Genomic DNA, 18,794 nt, shown 5'->3' on the forward strand with positions numbered 1-18,794 from the left:
CTTTCATTTCATATCATTATTGAGTACATCTTTTCGCGCACTCTCACGTTTCTCTATGCTTGAGGTTGTGTGTGTGTGTGTGTGTGTGTGTGTGTGTGCGCAAGCTAGCTTCCCTCCTACCCAACAATATCCCAGGGGGGCAGCTTGCAGTTACATGCTTACAGTGATTTAGATTGGGCTGGTGACTATGATACACGACAGTCCACCAGTGGGAATTGCTTCTTTTTGGGGCATTCATGCATATCATGGCTGAGCAAAAAGCAGCCCACTGTTGCCACATGTACTTGTGAGACTGAGTACAAGGCAGCCTTTACAGCCATAGTAGATTATGTATGGCTTAGGAGATTGATGATTGATCTTCGTGAGTGTCAACACACACCCACCACCATACTCACTGACAATCAAAGTGCTATAGTCGTGGCACGAAACCCAGTGTTTCATGCACGCACTAAGCACATAGAGATTCATTATCACTATGTCACAGAGAGGATTCATGCAGGGGAAATCACATTATCTTACTGCTCTACACAGGACAATGTTGTAGATTATTCACGAAGGCGTTGCCTCGAGAGAAGTTTGAAGCTTTCTGCAAAGCTTTAGGCTTACTCTCCTACAGAGAGTGATCTGCTAAGGTTCACACTGCCACTAAGGGTGGTTTATTGGCATATATGCTATGAGTAGTGCCACATGTGAACATGGGCTAACCAAGGGTACTTTTCTCCCTTTGGCTTTTTTCCCTTGGATATTAGGTGTGAAAGGACACCACACTTATTTCATTGTATTATGATATTGTGGAGTCAACTCCCTTGCTCCACACATCTTGTATTCTGTTCTATCTACTTTGAGTAGCAATAACCATCACTCTCACTCTCTTGAGAGCTTGCTGTTGTGAACCATCTTTGGTGTGTGTGTGTGTGTGTCTTTGTTTCTTTGAAACCCTAATCCCCAACAATCCAGACTCCTTCTCCACCATAACATGACACTCCTTGAACCAAGCAAAGGCTTGGTCCTTCTGGGAAAGGAAATAAACCTATACAAATTTGCTATAATCATCCACAAGCATCATAAAGTACAAAGAACCTCCCAAGGATGGGGTCTGCATAGGTCCACACAAGTCAGTGTGTACCAACTCAAAAAGTTTCAAAGCCCGCCTAGTAGCCTCCTTCAGAAAAGATTCCCTGTGGTGCTTTACCACGAATGCAAGAACTATAGTGTCCTTGCATGTTGCCAACATCTGGCAAGCCATCCACCATCTGGTCCTGGAAAGCCCGCTACAGTGCATCTACATTCAAGTGGCCAAAACGGAAATGCCACAAATCACCGAGCTGAGTGCCTGTCAGAGAAGAGAATGCTGAGAGTTTGTAGATCCCATTCTCCACTCCGTCTTCCCAAACAACGTGGCTTGTTGCTTTGTCCCGTAGAGCAACAAAATGCTCATCAAACTCCACCCGTATAACAGTCTTGCAAACCTCATGCACTGACAAAAGATGAAAACCAAGAGCTGGGACATAAAGAACACGAGAGGAACGCTTCCCCCCTTTGCCATCAGGAATAATCTCCATCCTACCCTCACTGTGAATCGGTAAAACGCTCTTCTTGGTCCAAGACCATAGGCACAAGCTCCTCCCATGTGATGGTGCTAAGCCTCCCATTGGTGTTCAAAGAGGAGTAAGCTAAATATTGAGAGGTCAAATAAGACAGCAAAGTGATGGCCATGTCCTCTGAAGATATCTCCTTCCGAGCCTGAAGAACCTCTTGCTGAAGAGCCTGGAGTGTGTTGATGTGCTCCCGCATCGTCGAAGACATTGCGGGATTCATCACTCGCATCTGCACTTGGCTTTCATGGGTAATACCCTGTTATACAGAGAAGCCAAGTGTTGCCAAATCCCTCTGGCCAGCGTCATGTGTTTGATATGATTAATCACCTAGGGTGTGCAATTAGGGAAGATGAAAGAACGCACACGGGCATTGACACGATCCCATAACTGTGCCTGAGCCTCTCCTTCTTTCCTAGTAGAGGGTAAAAGCTCCCCATCCTCCAACTCTGGCCGTGGAACACCAACCACGATGAAATCAGCCAAGTCATAAGACTCCAAGACAGACTCCATCATTACATTCCAGATGCCATAGTTGAGCTGGTCCAACTGTCGATACACCAGGAATGTGGGGAGAGCTAGGATCTTCACGTGCTTCTGAGCCATATCAAGCAAATCTGCCACCTTGAGGGTTCACAAGGTCTTGTGAAGTGGGAAAAAAAATGAAGAAGAGGCTCCAAACACTATGCAAGGTGGCTGGCCAACAGCGATGGCCACCTTCTACCCGATCTCCAAATCCCGAACAGCCCAAGAAATCTCCAATCAGCACCAAAAAACAGCAAACCCTCAAGCTCCCATTGTCTCCAAGCTTGAAGCCACCGAGGGCTCTGATACCATGTCGGAATGCACAGTGGAAAATGAAACAATTGCTGTGAGAAACAAAACACAGAAGTGTAGAGAGAGAGAGAGAGAAGCTGTATAAACTCTGCTACACGATGAAATCAGCCAAGTCAAAAGACTCCAAGACAGACTCCATCATTACATTCCAGATGCCATAGTTGGTCCCGTCCAACTGTCTATACACCGGGAATGTGGGGAGAGCTAGGATCTTCACGTGCTTCTCAGCCATATCAAGCAAATCTGCCACCTCGAGGGTTCACAAGGTCTTGTGAAGTGGGAAAAAAAATGAAGAAGAGGCTCCAAACACTATGCAAGGTGGCTGGCCAACAGTGATGGCCACCTACTACCCGATCTCCAAATCCGGAACAGCCCAAGAAATCTCCAATCAGCACCAAAAAACAGCAAACCCTCAAGCTCCCATTGTCTCCAAGCTTGAAGCCACCTGGGGCTCTGATACCATGTCAGAATGCACAATGGAAAATGAAACAATTACTGTGAGAAACAAAACGCAGAAGTGTAGAGAGAGAGAAGCTGTATAAACTCTGCTACACGATGAAATCAGCCAAGTCATAAGACTCCAAGACAGACTCCATCATTACATTCCCGATGCCATAGTTGGTCCCGTTCAACTGTCGATACACCGGGAATGTGGGGAGAGCTACGATCTTCACGTGCTTCTCAGCAATATCAAGCAAATCTGCCACCTCGAGGGTTCACAAGGTCTTGTGAAGTGGGAAAAAAATGAAGAAGAGGCTCCAAACACTATGCAAGGTGGCTGGCCAACAATGATGGCCACCTTCTACCCGATCTCCAAGTCCCGAACAGCCCAAGAAATCTCCAATCAGCACCAAAAAACAGCAAACCCTCAAGCTCCCATTGTCTCCAAGCTTGAAGCCACCTGGGGCTCTGATAACAATTGCTGTGAGAAACAAAACGCAGAAGTGTAGAGAGAGAGAGAAGCTGTACAAACTCTGCTATATACACGAAGATCCGATACAAGAGGAAGTGGGGGAGGAAGGGTGGTATTTATACCACTCTACAGTGCTGGTCGGTCAGCCCAAAAACAACCGACAGGTTGACTGAATGTCCACGACTGGGTGAGAGCCAGTCGGCCAGCACAAGTGCAGTTGGCGAGGACAAAAATCATAGTCGGCCAGCACAAAATGAGTCGGCCAGAACAAGACAGACCCCATGACCCAAAAAAAAAGGAAAAAAGACCCGGAAAATGGGGAAAATGGAGAGAACTCCTGGGCGGGCTGCTAACAAATCCTTGGATCTTTGTAGGATCCATTTGCACAGCATATTTAGCTATTGTGTGTCCATGATAATGAATCTCCAAGAAGAAAAATTAATCTTTTTGCCCTTAATCATGAGCTTAGGTTTCCTCAACTCATCAAGGACCACTTTCAAGTTCGTATTGTACTCTTCTTCGCTCTTGGAAAACACCAAAATGTCATCGAACAAGACACCTGTAAATTCCTATGATTTCACGTTGAAGCTTTCATGATATCGAATGGGATGACCAAATACTCACAAAGACCAAAATATGTGTGAAAGTTGTCTTGTGTACATCTCGAGCATAGTTGCAGGGGTTTTTTGAAACACGTTTCATGAACGTTTCTTTCAATAACTAGATGTTTCTTACAAAGGGGGGATACAAGTGTTGGAATGTGCAGCGGAAATGAGACAAACTGCTGTGAGAAAGAAAACGCAGGACTGCACAGGAGAGAAGCTATATAAACTCTACTATATACACAAGAGATCTGGTACATACTGGTGTGGGGGGATGATATGCAGTATATACTATGTGGGATAGCCAGTCGGCCAATAGTAACTGGGCTGACAACTCGAGAAAGGACCCACAAAACAGGGAAAAAAAATGGACAATGAGGAAAAATGGAGAATACTCCTAACCGGGCGGGCACACCCACAACAGAGGCCCTCACTCCCTACTGAGTAATATGGTACAGACAGGAGATGACTGCTAACACCCCCTCTCAGCTCCCGGATGTGGAACCAACCCCAGTGAGTTGGAGTGTTGACGGGGCATCTGCTGAGGTAGAGGCTTCGTGAAGAGGTCCGTCGTAACATTGTCCACCATCAAACAAAAGATAAGCAAGATGTCACCAGTCAAAATCTTTTCACGAACAAAGTGATATTGTATCTCTATGTGCTTGGTTCGGGCATGGAAGACCGGGTTCCAAGTAATAGCTATATAGTTCTAGTTATCGCACTGGATGACCCTGGGTTCCTTTTGTGGAAACCCAATCTCGCCAAGTAACCTCTACAACCACACCACCTCGCAAGGAGCACCACAAGCAGCCCGATACTCTGCCTTAGTAGAAGACAAGGCAATAGTTGGCTGTCTCTTGCTGCTCCAAGAAATAGCTCCAGAGCCAAGGGTGAATCCGTAGCCTGATGTAGATCTCCTCCCCAATCAGAGTCACTCCAACGTCGGAGATTGACTCGGTCCTTGATTTCCTCTCCAGTGTCATAGAAGACTCCAAGATCCTTCATACCCTACAGATACCGCAAGATCCGCAATCCTACGTCCTAATGAGTCTTCAAAGGTGTCTGCGTAAATGAGCTCAAAAGTCCCACTGGAAAACTCAAGTCCAATCTGGTGTTCATCAACCAAATCAATGAACCAACGAGCTTCCGATACAAGGAGGCATCAACCTGCTCACAAGGATCATGTACTGTAAGTTTGGTATTCGGGGCCATCAAAGATGAAATAGGCATGCAGTTCTAATGACCTCAACAAGATGAAGAGAAATGAGATGAAAATGAGAGAAAGGGTGAGAACCCTTATATATCCCTCAGAGTGCTGGTTGGCCAGCTGTAACAGGCCGACAGCAGGACAATAGCATAAAATGCTATAAAATACCTTAAAATGGTAGAAAAATGCTGAATAATATCTGCTAAGATATGCCAATGCAAGGCCTCATAAATGGCCAATACAAGCATGAAAATGGTGATGTAGACCCTCTAGAGATGATATAATGCAACAGGATGTAGGCTAGCTCACCTCCCTATCATCGGTTCAATGCCTCGAACCATCCCCAAGCCACACGCTGAGGTCTGACTCCCACAGATCCATGTCAGTCTGCCCCGTAGAGGCCTTCGGCATGCCGATCTATGCTCTATCACAAGCATGGACAGAGTCTTGGTCGAGCTCTCACCAATAGAAAGTTATGACAATAACAACCCATGTTTCATTTATATAGTGACCCCTGCTACTATAAATAACCACCCTATTATAAATAGCCAGATTTATTAATAATAACCTTAGCCGCCAATATTAGCTTGCTTTCTCTTAATCCCAAGGCTCCCCTAACCTTGCCGGATTAGGCCACTAATCTCGAGGATTAGCACTAGGTACGTAACAAACTTCCCCTCTTGAGACATTTCCACTCTTGGAAACAAAATCTTTCTAAGCAAGAAAACTAGGAAACCTATGCTACTAAACTAGCAACTATCTCCCAAGTCAAGTCCTCCTATGTCCCATCTTTCCACTTAATGTTATACTCAAGGATCAACTTATTTCTAAGTTGCCTTTCCCTGAACTCCATTTCCGGTTCGTGTGGAACATAAACAGAAGTCCTCAACCTCAACAAGCTCGAGAAGTCACAATGCTACCCTCAACTCCTAGCATCTCTTTCAGTCTACTGACATGAAAGACTAGACTCTCTCTCCTAAGACATTTCCACTCTTGGAATAAAGAGGGGAAACTCAAACTACATCTGACAACTCACTCCATAATCTAGTCTCCTAAAGATAGACCAACTCCAACCGAAGTCGTGAGTAACAAAACAATTCCTCATTAATCCAACTCCCGAGGAATCAGATAATCTGACATCACAGAGACAATTGTCATAGCCAATCACTCCATAATCTAGTCTCCTAAAGATAGACCAAGTCCAACCGAAGTCGTGAGTAACAAAACAATTCCTCATTAATCCAACTCCCGAGGAATCAGATAATCTGACATCACAGAGACAATTGTCATAGCCAATCAAACTACCTATCCTATCACGATTGGGTAATTCCTCGTATCTACGGATATAAAAGAATACCTTCTCTCTCTCTCTCTCTCAAAACCACATAACTCAAACCAGAGTCCGGAGGAACACAATCCAACTCCTGAGGAATCGGATAATCTGACATCAAAGAGACAATCAATCAAATTACCTATCCTATCAAGATTGGGTAATTCCTCGCACTTAGGAGATATTAAAAAATACCTTCAGTCTCTGAGAACCATAGAACTATCAAATATCTAAACACTCTTGTCATAAATGGCCTCTAAAAGTGTTCCTATCAAGACCGTGTCCAAACCAGAACACCCATGGGCCATGATATAACTCTCCTACTTTACCATATCCTCACAATTGTAGAATTGGCTATATAGCAAGTCAATTCTTTCTAGGATTATTTGCACCTAGAACTACATCTTAAAGTTCTAATTCTCAAGGGAAACTTGAGTTGACACCCATACCAAGCATAACCCGTTCAGTATTACCATTGGCAGATCCTAACCAATCAAATGATCTCTCAACGCTGAACATGTGCAATGTTCCACCAAAACTAATTTATCCTCTCTGTTGCTTGACAGATTATCATGAGTAGGAACCTATCTCGTTCAATCTCTGACTATTTGGAGTATCGAGAAACTTAAAATCTCATCACAAGTTAAAATATCTCCCTCAACGGAACCCTATAAACCCACACGTGATACATCCTAGAGTCCCATACAACCAGAACATACCTCATATGCATCTTACAAATCCATCACTCCTCAGCTTGCAAGTCTGAAAGATTACCAAAGGTTGCTAGCAATCTCTTTCGGTATATAAACTGAACCTTCTCGGAAGAATAAATCTATTCAAGAAACGTACTGATTTCAATATCAGTAAAATCTCCTCTCGATCTAGATCTCTACAAAGTATATGTGTGCGAGCCAAGATCCCTCACAACGATCTTTGCGAAGCAAAAAAGCTTCAACTAACGTCCGGCAAAGCATATCCGCTTTACCCAAAAAAAAACATAGACCTAATCATAGTTGCAAACACCAAGCAACTAAATAACACTCTCCTCCTTGTAATTGATTTCTCAAATAAACTGCCACTTCCCCTTAGTCCATAAATCCACCAAATAGAAATATAGATGTATCCAAAAACTCTACATGTAGGAAATCCTTGCATCCCATAGCACTAGGATACACTCCATACAAAATCCCCTTTGGACATAAGGTTAAGTCGGAGTGATCAATTCCTTCCCAATCCCATCTTGGGACGTTGACTTTCAAGTTAGTCCACCACATCAATTTGCCGTATATGATATTACCACTTACTTCCTCCCATAATCGGGGGGCTACCGTAAGTGTAGAACATCCGCCTATGGCAATCTTGCCCCAAATTATATCATGAGGCTATCGTAAGTGTAGAACACTCATCCATGAAAATCTTACCTCAAGTAATACTTTGTTTGTAACGACTCACTAGCGCATAAGGCAATCGCATCTACATAAGGCTTGTCATGTGCACAACCGTGGACATAGTTAACGTCATCATTAGTCCCGAATTCAGCAACATTTTAGAGGACATTTAGGGGCAGATTTAGAGCCAATTTTGCAGCCCAATATGCTCCCAAAGTGCCCAAGACATACACCCATATATGGGACACTTTTTGGGCACAATTTGGACACAAAAGATGACTTTTTGGATCAAGTTTTGTGGGCCAAAAAGGCAAAACCAACTAGACTACGAATTTTCCTCTTCTCCATATAAGTAGCCAAGCTCTCATTTGTACATATCATCTAATTCCCCTTTGGGATCAGGTCTTAGGTAATCAATAGAAGGTCTAAAGTCCACCTTTTGGTCAGGCCAAAGGCCTTAGAAGTTGTACAAACATCATCACATTTTTTACCATATCATACATTGAACACACAGCTCATCTCTCTCTCTTCTCTCTCTTTCTAATCATCATTAAAGTTTGCATTGTTGTTCTTTATCAGACTTAGGGATGAGCATTGAGGATCAAGTAAGCAAGGCTTCTGCCCATGCAACAAGGCTGGCCAGACCGTGAGTATGGCTACCACAAATAAACCCTATGAACCTCAGTTTAAAACAAAACCACGGATCTCCTAAACACGAAACACACGTGATTGGTACAAACTCCCTAAAAGGGGTGCAAGCTAGCTCACCTCCCAACCATAGATTCTATGCTTTGAACCACCCCTGAGCTAGGGGCTAAGGTCTAACTCTCACAGATCCATGCCAATCTGCCCCGAGGCCTTTGGCATGCCAATCTATGCTCTACCACGAGCGTGGCCGGAGTCTTAGTCAAACTTTGACCAATAGTGCCCGCTACTGCTATAAATAATCGTCCCATCATAAATAGCCAATACACATAGATTTATTAATAATAACCTTGCCCGCACGTATTAGCCTACTTTCTCCTAATCCCAGGGTTCCCCTAACCTTGCCGAATCAGGCCACTAATCCCGCATATACAAACTTTATTCTTTGAAGAATAACAGTTCGATTATTTCGCATAGAGCTTCTCCTATCTCAAAATCTCCTAGACAATCCTAAGATGTTTGTGTTCTTTAAGTATATCATCTAGGAAGACTACTTTTTACTTTTTCAAATATGTACAAAGCAAGTTGTTCATCATTTGATGGAAAGTAACTAAGGCATTGATTAAGCCAAAGGGCAAATCCAAAAACTCCTAATGACCATATTGTGTCCATAGTGCAGTCTTAGGTAGCCATGGTATGCTACTTCATAACCTCTGCTGAGCTATGTCCCTCACAGACAAGTGAGACTCAAACCATAACAATCATGAGCAGAAGTCCAAGGCAATCTGCCTCACAACAAAGGGATCTTTCTGCAGTACACCATCTAGCATCTATAAGATCTCACCCTTTCGTCCCAAGAATGAAGAAATATTGCTCGTTGATCTTTCTTTGATCCTTTTGCATGTGCAGAAGCCTTGACTTGCTTGATCCAGCCCTACGCCTACTGATTAGGAACACTAATGCAAAACGCAATGAATAGACAGCAGAGAGATGAGAGAGATGACTGTATTTTCAGTATATTACTATTATACAAAAAGACGTATATGGCTGTACAACTTCCATGGCCTTTGGCCTTCCAATTCTGACTTGCTAGACTTGCTAGACTGTCTATTGACCTGCCCCATAAGGGGGATCAGATGATCTATGACTGAACTATTACTTCCAATTCTGACTTGCTAGACTGGCTATTGAGCTGCCCCATAAGGGGGATCAGATGATCTATGACTGAACTATTGCTTGCTATTTATAGGCTCATGGGAGAACCCCTACAGCAATCCTACTGCGGTTGGCCAGCAGAGACAAGCACCAAAAATAATTTAAATGTCATGTATTGCTGCTGACTTCCCCTGATTGGTGTCATATGACCTGACCGACTGGGCACCTGGGCATCTTCTTCCCTGCCTGAGCCTAAATCTAACCTACATTTTCTGCCTAATCAGGGATTAGCAGGGGACTAGCCACGTCCACGTGTGTGCACGTCACAGATCCGAGCACAAGGCGACTCTCTAGCATAATAGCAGCACTTGCCCTGCACTCAGGCAGGTGGCTCTGCTCCTCTCCTGCTAGAGTGAGCTTCGCATATCTCCTTGGGGTCTCCTGGGTGCTTCTCATCCTGTTTCTGCAAGGCCCCAACCTGCCCCTAATAGTTCTCTCCTTAGATTTTAGCCCAGGGTGACCCAAGATGTCCCAAGAAGCAGGCATCAACTCTCCACCCTGGGATAAAGTTCAAAGAGGCCCAAACCTGGGGCCCTAGAGTCCATGGAGGTTCTCTTCAAGGCTTACAAAGATGTGGGTTGGATTGCTTTGATATGCAACAAACATTAGCAGAGAGAGGAATGCTTTTTGGCAGCACATTGCGCAGCTCCGTGCTTTGACACATGGGTTACACATGGTTATTTTAACATGGTAGAGCGACCCTTGGCTAAAAAAGGAGGCAGGAGAGGAAATACTGGGATAAATTTCTTCCTACTCAGAGCTACAGACAGATGAGTTTTGAAACATTTATGAATCCAAGGTCATTGTCCATAGAGTTTCTGAGATTTGGACCTTCCCAGAGGCGGAAAGTTAAGGCCTTTGCATGTGCTCCTCCGGATATTAGAGAAAGTGTCATTCACTAGGCAAAGACAAAGTGACATGAGATTAATTACAAACTTACTGAAAATGGTACTAATGAAGATCTTGACCCTTCTAAATTCGCTCAGTAGATTAAGGGCCTTCATTCCTTTTCTGCATTGTGGAACTCCATAAAATGGAGAAGGCTAAAATGCACCTAGTAAAATGATGGCACCTAGTTAATGCTTTCAACTTGAAAGAGCTTCAGTTTGCCAGTAAAATAATTTACTTATTACATCCTTGACTGACTTTAAAGAGCCACATTTAATGCCTCCAAGTGCTCTTCTGCAATGAAATCCAACTCTTCAGCCTCTAAAGATCCATGAGCTTCTATCTCATGGTGGACACGGGAACCTGCACATCTTACTAATTAAGACAAATCTTGCAGCACAAGACGTAAAGTAAACAGGCAAAGCAACCTGTACGAGGATAGGTTAGCCCACAATTGGTGAATTCAAGGATTCTTTCGTGCTATGACAGCACAACCCATGTTGGATTAGACTATTAAAAACCAAGCAGTTGCCTAAATCAAAAGACTAGAGAGAGTGCGAATGTATATAGTTATACCACCCATGCTCATAGACATGGGTTTCAGCAAGCATGTGTGTAACTAAATAGCTATACCACCCATCCCTATAGACAATGGACATGGAAAACCTACAAAAATACAAAGCTACTCTCCAAAAACAGCCAACAAAAACAGGTAATGATATTAGTGTAAAGCCTAGAACTATAACTTTACCTTTGATGTCATAGGCTTGGATGCAAAACCAAATTTCAAAGCAGTGCGTTGATCCTGAGTAGGCAGCGAGTTGGTTGCGCTCCCAACCTCCACCTCTGGAGGTGGCAGCAACGGCAGCAGCTGCTGCTCCTGTTGCTGCTGTCTTTGGGCTTCAGCCCTTCATATGTGTCAAAGACAACATCCACTCTGTCTTTATATGAGAAACTAAAAGTTGCATGATCAAACATGATAACATCTACATAGCCTTTCATGTGGTCCAAACACAAAACAATGAGTAGACTCTTTACACTCTGCAGGATACAGCTGAGCAAATCTTTGCAACTCCTTCTCATGGCGTAATTGCTCTCGCTTCTGCCTATCATCACGACCTCTGCTTGCCTGCAGCTCCCTCATCTCCTTGAAACGCTTTTCACAAAACAATAGAGGCCAAAAAAAAGATCAGCATCAGTTTCTCTGTTCAGCCAAATGGCAAAAGAGGTACCAAATGAAGAATAATAAACTGATTTGTCACCTTCTTATGGTTGTGATCATAAGAACTCAAATGAGTTTCAAACTCCATGGCTAGTTTGTACTGCTTGTTGCAAAGCTCACAAAAGAACACCTTCCGAATCTCCTTCACCTCAGACTGGATCTTCTGCTCTCGTTCAGCCTCCACCTGGGTGTGCATAGTGCACACGGAGCACCCGAGAAAAGCCACCAGGGTAACAAAAGCGGCACAGAAATTGTGCAATTTTGCCTTACAAAGGCTCTCATTCACCAAAAGACATTTGTCCTACAAGGCCTATGGCTGCCTGCTCCTTTTTAGGAATGATCAAACCGACATCAGACAACAAAAAAGCTTATCTCACAGGAACCCTAGCATGCAATCCAATCAGTTTATCCTAAGCAAGGTATACCTCTCTTCTCTTTACTAATTCTTCAGTCTCTTCAAGTTCAACTTCGAGCTTCCTTCTGTGAACATTCTCTTCTGCTGTGTAGAAATCATCTTGCTCTTGCTTGCCAAGCCCAAGCTTTGCATCCCGAGATTTTGCCCTGATTGGCTCAACCATACCTACAAAAGAAAACCCATAAAAACAACCATTTAACCAACAAATATGTCACATGATACACCAAACAGGTATCAAGACTAGCATGGCATCTCTTGGGCATGTTCTTTGCTCTAATATCCATGCTGAAAGGCACGCCAAGGAAGGAGCCACCACTGCCCACAAATGTGGCAAGGTGCTACATTTTAGACTTGGCACCACACAAATAGAACCCACATTTTCTCAGATCAAGAATAAGGTCCTCATATACTACAAAACTCTGCTGCAAACCGGCCCACTTCTTGCCTTCAAAGACAATTGGTCTTCCTTTTCGTAAAAAGACCCACTCGTATCCGCATCTGGTTTGACCACAAAATTTCTCATTTGGGTCTACCATGAGCTGTAGCTATAATCAGCTCAACCTTTTCAAAGCTTGTTCTTATGGTTCTACCAAGGTGTAGGTTTTGCCATTGATCTTCATATAATCCTTTACAGATTTATAATAAAATCAATATTGACTAGAAACACAGCCAACCAGTACATTGGTCAGTCTAAAAGGTATCAACATGACAAGTTCTAAACACCATTTTGTGTATGTGTTGCAAACTAGTGTGTACCTGGTAAAAGTAATACCTTAAGTGATGAAGATGATGGTTCTCAACGGAAAACACTAGGTCCCTAGTAGTAATATTTTACAAAGCTCAATAGACTATACACACATGCTTAAAAGAATCCTTTATCTTCTTTCGTAAAACTGCCAAAGCCTTAATCTGTGAATCAGGGAATAAGATTTCGCCAAAGGGCTTAGATCAGTAAAAAGCGGTTAAGCGTGATCCTTTCCTGACAAAGCTCAGCATTTTCTCCTCTTTATTTACAACCTATCTCTAGCCTACAATACTAGCACACTAATCAGGAACACTGTCGACACTGCTAGCAAAGACACACCAAATCCTGTTATAAGCTTACTTGTTTTTATCTGACTCTTTATTAATAGCCCCCCATGTGCCACTGCCACCTTAACCTAGACATCTAGATTCTCGCAGTAATTGGCTACACATAACCCTAGCCTTGTAAGTTGCAAAATCACAGGGTGCTACCTTGGCATGCACACTCTAGTAATATAAGTTACCTCAAGTACAGCCATGTGCTCATCAAGAACAAAAAAATATTTGCTGTGGTAGAATAAAGATAGAACTTCTAAAATATGCTCAAATTTTAGACACACACATATCAACATGTAACGCAACTTATATACATGGGAGTGTAATTTACCTTGTTCCTCTTTTCCTAAGCCCTTGCCTTTCCAACCCATTTTTTGCAACAGCCGGAAACCAACATTTGAAGATGTCAACTGAGTGTCTTCGGATGCTTGCTCCATGTTATCAGTGTCGAGATTTTCTGTTGGTCTATGTGTGATTGGAAGCTGAAAGTCATCTCCAAGATCCTCAGCAAGAGACGCTTCAAAAGCCTGTATACAATCAGGGAAATCCAAATACTATCATCTTGCATTCTTAGCTGATCTAGCACCATTGCAAACATGGAACCTTCTTATATTGGAAAAAGCATTGCTGTTGCAGGCTAATCGGTAGCCTTAACAAAACCCTGATTGGCATTTTACACACTAAAAAACCCTAACAAAAACCTGATAGGCATTTTACATAGCCCTAAAACTTTGACAAAAGCATTTTTACAGGCTAATCAGCTGAATAAAAGCATTACTACAAATGGTCCACTCCTCGAACCATAATTAAGTTGCAAACCCTAATGTTACAAAACAGGAGGATTTTACATGTTCAGATGGAATTGAACCTTTCTACAGGACAGAATTCAAAACCTCGACTTCAAGCGCAGGAAAATGTTCTTAACGCTGCTTTCAAAAGCAGGACAAAACCCTGACTTACATCCTCACGCTCTCGTTGGCGTTTGGCCTGTGCAGCCATGGCGCTTGGTACCCATGCCTTGTTGCCATCCATGGTGACTCTGGTCAAAGATCCAGAAAACATTACTGAGCTCTTTGCCTTCCGCTCACCGTCCCACACATCCCGAACCCGTTGCCTTCCGCTCACATCCCGAACCCGCCCGTTTATCCTGTCCGAGGCCCGCCCGTTTGGTTCGTGTGTACAAGTGTGTACCTGCATATCCAGTTTTTGTTTTTTCCTTTGGAAGTTTGGGCTCCTCCTCTCCGATAATGTCGCATGGTAATAAAAATATAATACGTAATAAAATATTATATATATATATATATAATTATAATTATCAATATACATACTATTTATAAATATGCATTATGTGTATATACATAATATCATATAACAAAAATAATATTAACATAACATATAATATATATAATTATTATTATTATTATTTTCATCATATAATTAACGAGCTTCTTGGTGTCAACATAATCACCAAGGATTGTTACGAGGCTTAAGGAAGTCCACCACTCATGCCTCATGGTCACAACTAAACCTTTGGGCATTCTTCAGGGTTGAGGCCTTCGAGCTAAGCTTCCATCACACATTTTTGGTGACAGATCATACACCATGATCTTCAAAAGGCTAGTTCTCCCGATTGGAAAAGCAATCACATTTACATGCGCAAAGGTAACCAGTCCTTTAAAATAAACTTGAAAACATGGAATCCCTGTTCGTGCTCGATGAATTTAAATTAGGACCAATGGTGGAAGTAACCTACTCACCTTAAGCTCGAGTTCTCCCAAAAAGACCATCTAGCTGCATTTGTCTTACTAAGTTGGACAGTGGGGCTAGCCACAACATGTTGTCTTGGGAGATGTGGACCTCATTGAGCCACCCACCCCTTGCACCATCCACAACAACCATTATCATGGTAAATAATTCGAGTCTATAACCATCAATGGACCTGATTAGGCTACCCACCCCTCGCACCATCCGCAATAACCATTATAATGGTAAACAATTCCCAGTCTATAACCATCGGTTATTTTGAAGCTGAATTTTGTATTAAAGCTAAACTTGCATCTTACAAGTTTTATGTGACTCCCATGATACAATGAAAGAGATCATCATCCTCCTTGGGACGAAATGGATTACAACCATAGATTGTGTAGTCAGTTGTTGTGGGAAAAAAAGAACCACAGCACACGAGCTTCTCCATGGAATTTGTGGATGAGAGCACTCTACATCTATTAACACCTCAAACTTCATCCTCCGCTTTACAAGCCATCCCCTAACACTCAATAGTCCTCTCGCCTTAGCATTGTCGACCACCCCCTAATCACTATGCAGGTCCAAAACCTCAATGGCAAAGATGAAGACCACTCACCAAACCTCAACCTCAACAACCCTTCAAGGAGGTCACTAAGAAGGAGTGGCTAGCCAAGGAAAGTACGATGCCCATGCGTAAAGACCTCGTAGTCACCGTTTAGTTAGAAGTCTACCCATGAGCGAAGATCCGCTAAGATGGGAGCCCCATATAAAAAAGTTTTACCCAAACCCGAGTCCTGTCATTGGATCCAGGCCTCTACAACACCTGAAATACATCATAGGAGCTTTCCCCACTATTGGGTAGGGTCAAGGGAATTGACAATAGGTTTAACGCTTTGTTATTTGGTAGTGAACACACTAGGACTAGCCAAGGCACTTTTTCCCTCTTTGGGAGGTTTTTTGCGCCGTGCTAGTATACACCCATCTTGGGGTATACTTGTCATCTTTATATAACACACATTCATTATATATCTATGATCTCATTGTGTGTTCCCTTGAGCTTCTCCATTGTGTGTGTGTGTGTGTGTGCGCACGCGCGCACGTGCATTTTTGCCACCCTATTTCCAACATTTGGTATCATAGCATATGCTCCTTGCCCCCATGTTGCTACCTACCCTTCACCCTAAGTCACCTATCTTCTTGAATTGGATCAAGGAGCCCTTTTGGGAGAAGAAAGAGGATCGTGAAGTGTGAAGCACTTTGTACTGACGTTTTGTGGTTAGATTTTTGTTCCCAGACACGTTTTGGGAACCATTCGCGCAGTTTTCCGTTTTCTACAGTACATCTTCGAGGACCAGATTTACACTGTTTTTTATCAAATTTTGGAGTAGTATTATCAAATCTACTACAAACGGGTATGCAAATACATGAGAAAGCATCAACAGACACTCACCATGCTGGATTTGGTCTACAAGCTACACTTCATTGAAAATCGATCTCTACATCTTACGAGTAAAATTTCTACTCACTTTACTCTACATTTCTTTCATACAACTTGCGGGTCTCCATTGTCAGCAGACTTATTAGTAGCCACCTTAATTGCATCAAAGGAGCACTCAACACTTTGCAGGTCATGTGATTACTTGCTTGGGTATTATCAGAAATGGCAAACAATGATGTATTTTAAATGTTATCTATTGAGGATAAGCTTGATGGGACCAAGTACATGTTATGGTCCTATATGATGCAGCATATATTGGTAGCCAAAGGGATATGGAATGTTGTGATTGGTATTGAGAAACGTCCTAGTTCCTCTGATGAACATGATGCAAAAGGCACATCTATAGACACAGACTCCGTTTCACGTGGTGCATTACCACGGCATAGCATACCTCCTATGTTGTAGGAACAAACAAAGTGGGATGGAAGAGATACGCAGGCACATGCGTTGCTTGCTTTATTAGTTAAGGGAGTATCATTCCTCACATTCAATCATGTAGGACTCCTAAACATGCTTGAGATGCACTTGCATCATTGTACCAAGTACATAATGAAGCACATGTGGCTTATATACGTTGTCAAGACAAGGGTGGGACTAGGGGGAGTCAGGCGGTTCAGGGGAGTCCGTGGACGACCAGAGCTATAGTTAGCCGACTAGGGCCTATATCCAGCGATTGGGTGGAGAGATGTCCTATTCTCTTCTAGGAGGTCTCACACTGGTATTAGCGCTATGAGATCTACATGCTAGCCAACTATGCCATGAACCACAATGCAACAGCCCCTCACCGGTCCCTTGTCTCCACAAGATTATGAGCGAGCTAAAAAGGAAAAATTATGTTTTATTTGCATGACTGCTGATCACAATAAACAAAATTATCCCAAGAATCGTGGCAAGAATGTCGATCAAGGCGGTAGTAAGGCAGTGCACACGGTGCAAGTCTTGCCACTTAACGCTTCTTAAAAGTTTTTTGAAGTTCAAGTATGCCATACTAATGCCATGCATGAGTGTTGTGTAACCTCTACAATGTGGGTACCCTCTTTTGGGCCTTATAATTTGGTTCGTATGCATGGACACATCAACGAATGAAGAGTTCGTGTTATGATTGACGATGGGGCTACATATAACTTTCTGAATTATCACTAGGTTAAAAAAATTAAAATTGTCACAAAGCCCTAGTCGTCATAAATACATGGTATCTCTTGCTAATGGGCATAATAAGCATGTATGGGACACGGTGGTTAAGCAAGTACCACTTATTATTAAGGGACATAAAATGCACTTAGATTTTCAGGTTATGCATATTACTAGAGCTGATGTTATTCTAGGTCATGAATGGTTGCTTCATTTAGAACCATCTCTTTCTCGTAGTTATCTAGATAATACTTTTGATTTTGAGGTCAATGGTAAACAAGTTCGTTTGTAAGGTGAGCACGGTGTGCCCCCATCTCCATTCAGTTGTTCTGCTAAAGTGGACCACCTTGTACATGCTCATAAAATAGATAATCTCTTTTTGTGTTACATGTCTCCTTTAGTTTTGTCTCATGATGATGCTAGTTGTGGTGATTTTAATTCCAGTTTGAGTATTAATTCTTTCAATTATATCATATGTGAACAACGTGTTAGTACTATGCATAACAAAGAGCAAACTCAAATTTTTCCTAAGCTCACTTAACAAGTTTCTAATTCTTTGCAAAGTCTTTTGCTCGAGTTTCGTGATGTGTTTCCAAGTGACTTGTTGTCTGGTTTTCCCCCCTGAGCGCAATGTCTAGCATGCCATTGAAGTGCTCAAGGATGCTAAACCAGTCTGCAAGCCTTCGTATAGACTTAGTGCTAGTGAAGTCAGTGAGGTAGAGCGTTAGCTTGCTGACTACCTCGCCAGGGGCCTCATTAGGCCTAGCAATTCGCCATGGGCATCACCAATTTTATTGGTGAAGAAAAAAGATGGGTCTATGCGTTTGTGCGTGGAAAATCGTGGTTCAAATGCAATCATGATAAAGAATAAGTATCCGTTATTGCAAGTTATTGAGCTTTTTGATCAACTGCAAGGTGCGCGATACGTTAGCAAGATTAACTTAAGATCCATCAAGCTCGCATCCACATGGAGGATGTACCTAAGACAGCTACCAAATTCGGGTATAATGAATTTTCAATTATGTTGTTTGGTTTAACTAATGCTCCAGCTACGTTTATGAAGCTTATGGATAGCATATAAT

At 42.7% G+C, this 18,794-nt stretch overlaps 1 protein-coding gene across 1 annotated transcript in view; it reads right to left on the reverse strand.

The window, feature by feature from the left end:
• LOC147625795 (D111/G-patch domain-containing protein) overlaps positions 1-14,514 on the reverse strand; it is a 47,742-nt gene extending 33,228 nt beyond the window's left edge. The window contains exons 1-6 of the mRNA XM_086817367.1: positions 14,298-14,514; positions 13,669-13,864; positions 12,268-12,422; positions 11,883-12,026; positions 11,673-11,776; positions 11,372-11,528 (exon numbers count right to left, since the gene is read on the reverse strand). Coding sequence (XP_086673493.1) covers positions 11,372-11,528; positions 11,673-11,776; positions 11,883-12,026; positions 12,268-12,422; positions 13,669-13,864; positions 14,298-14,399 — 858 coding nt within the window. The 5' untranslated portion in view covers positions 14,400-14,514. The remainder of the gene's footprint in view (positions 1-11,371; positions 11,529-11,672; positions 11,777-11,882; positions 12,027-12,267; positions 12,423-13,668; positions 13,865-14,297) is intronic.
• Between the last annotated feature and the right edge of the window lie 4,280 nt (positions 14,515-18,794).

This window comes from Cibotium barometz, chromosome 23 (genome assembly GCF_041138505.1).
Source record: "Cibotium barometz isolate CiBa-2024 chromosome 23, ASM4113850v1, whole genome shotgun sequence".
NCBI lineage: Eukaryota > Viridiplantae > Streptophyta > Polypodiopsida > Cyatheales > Cibotiaceae > Cibotium > Cibotium barometz.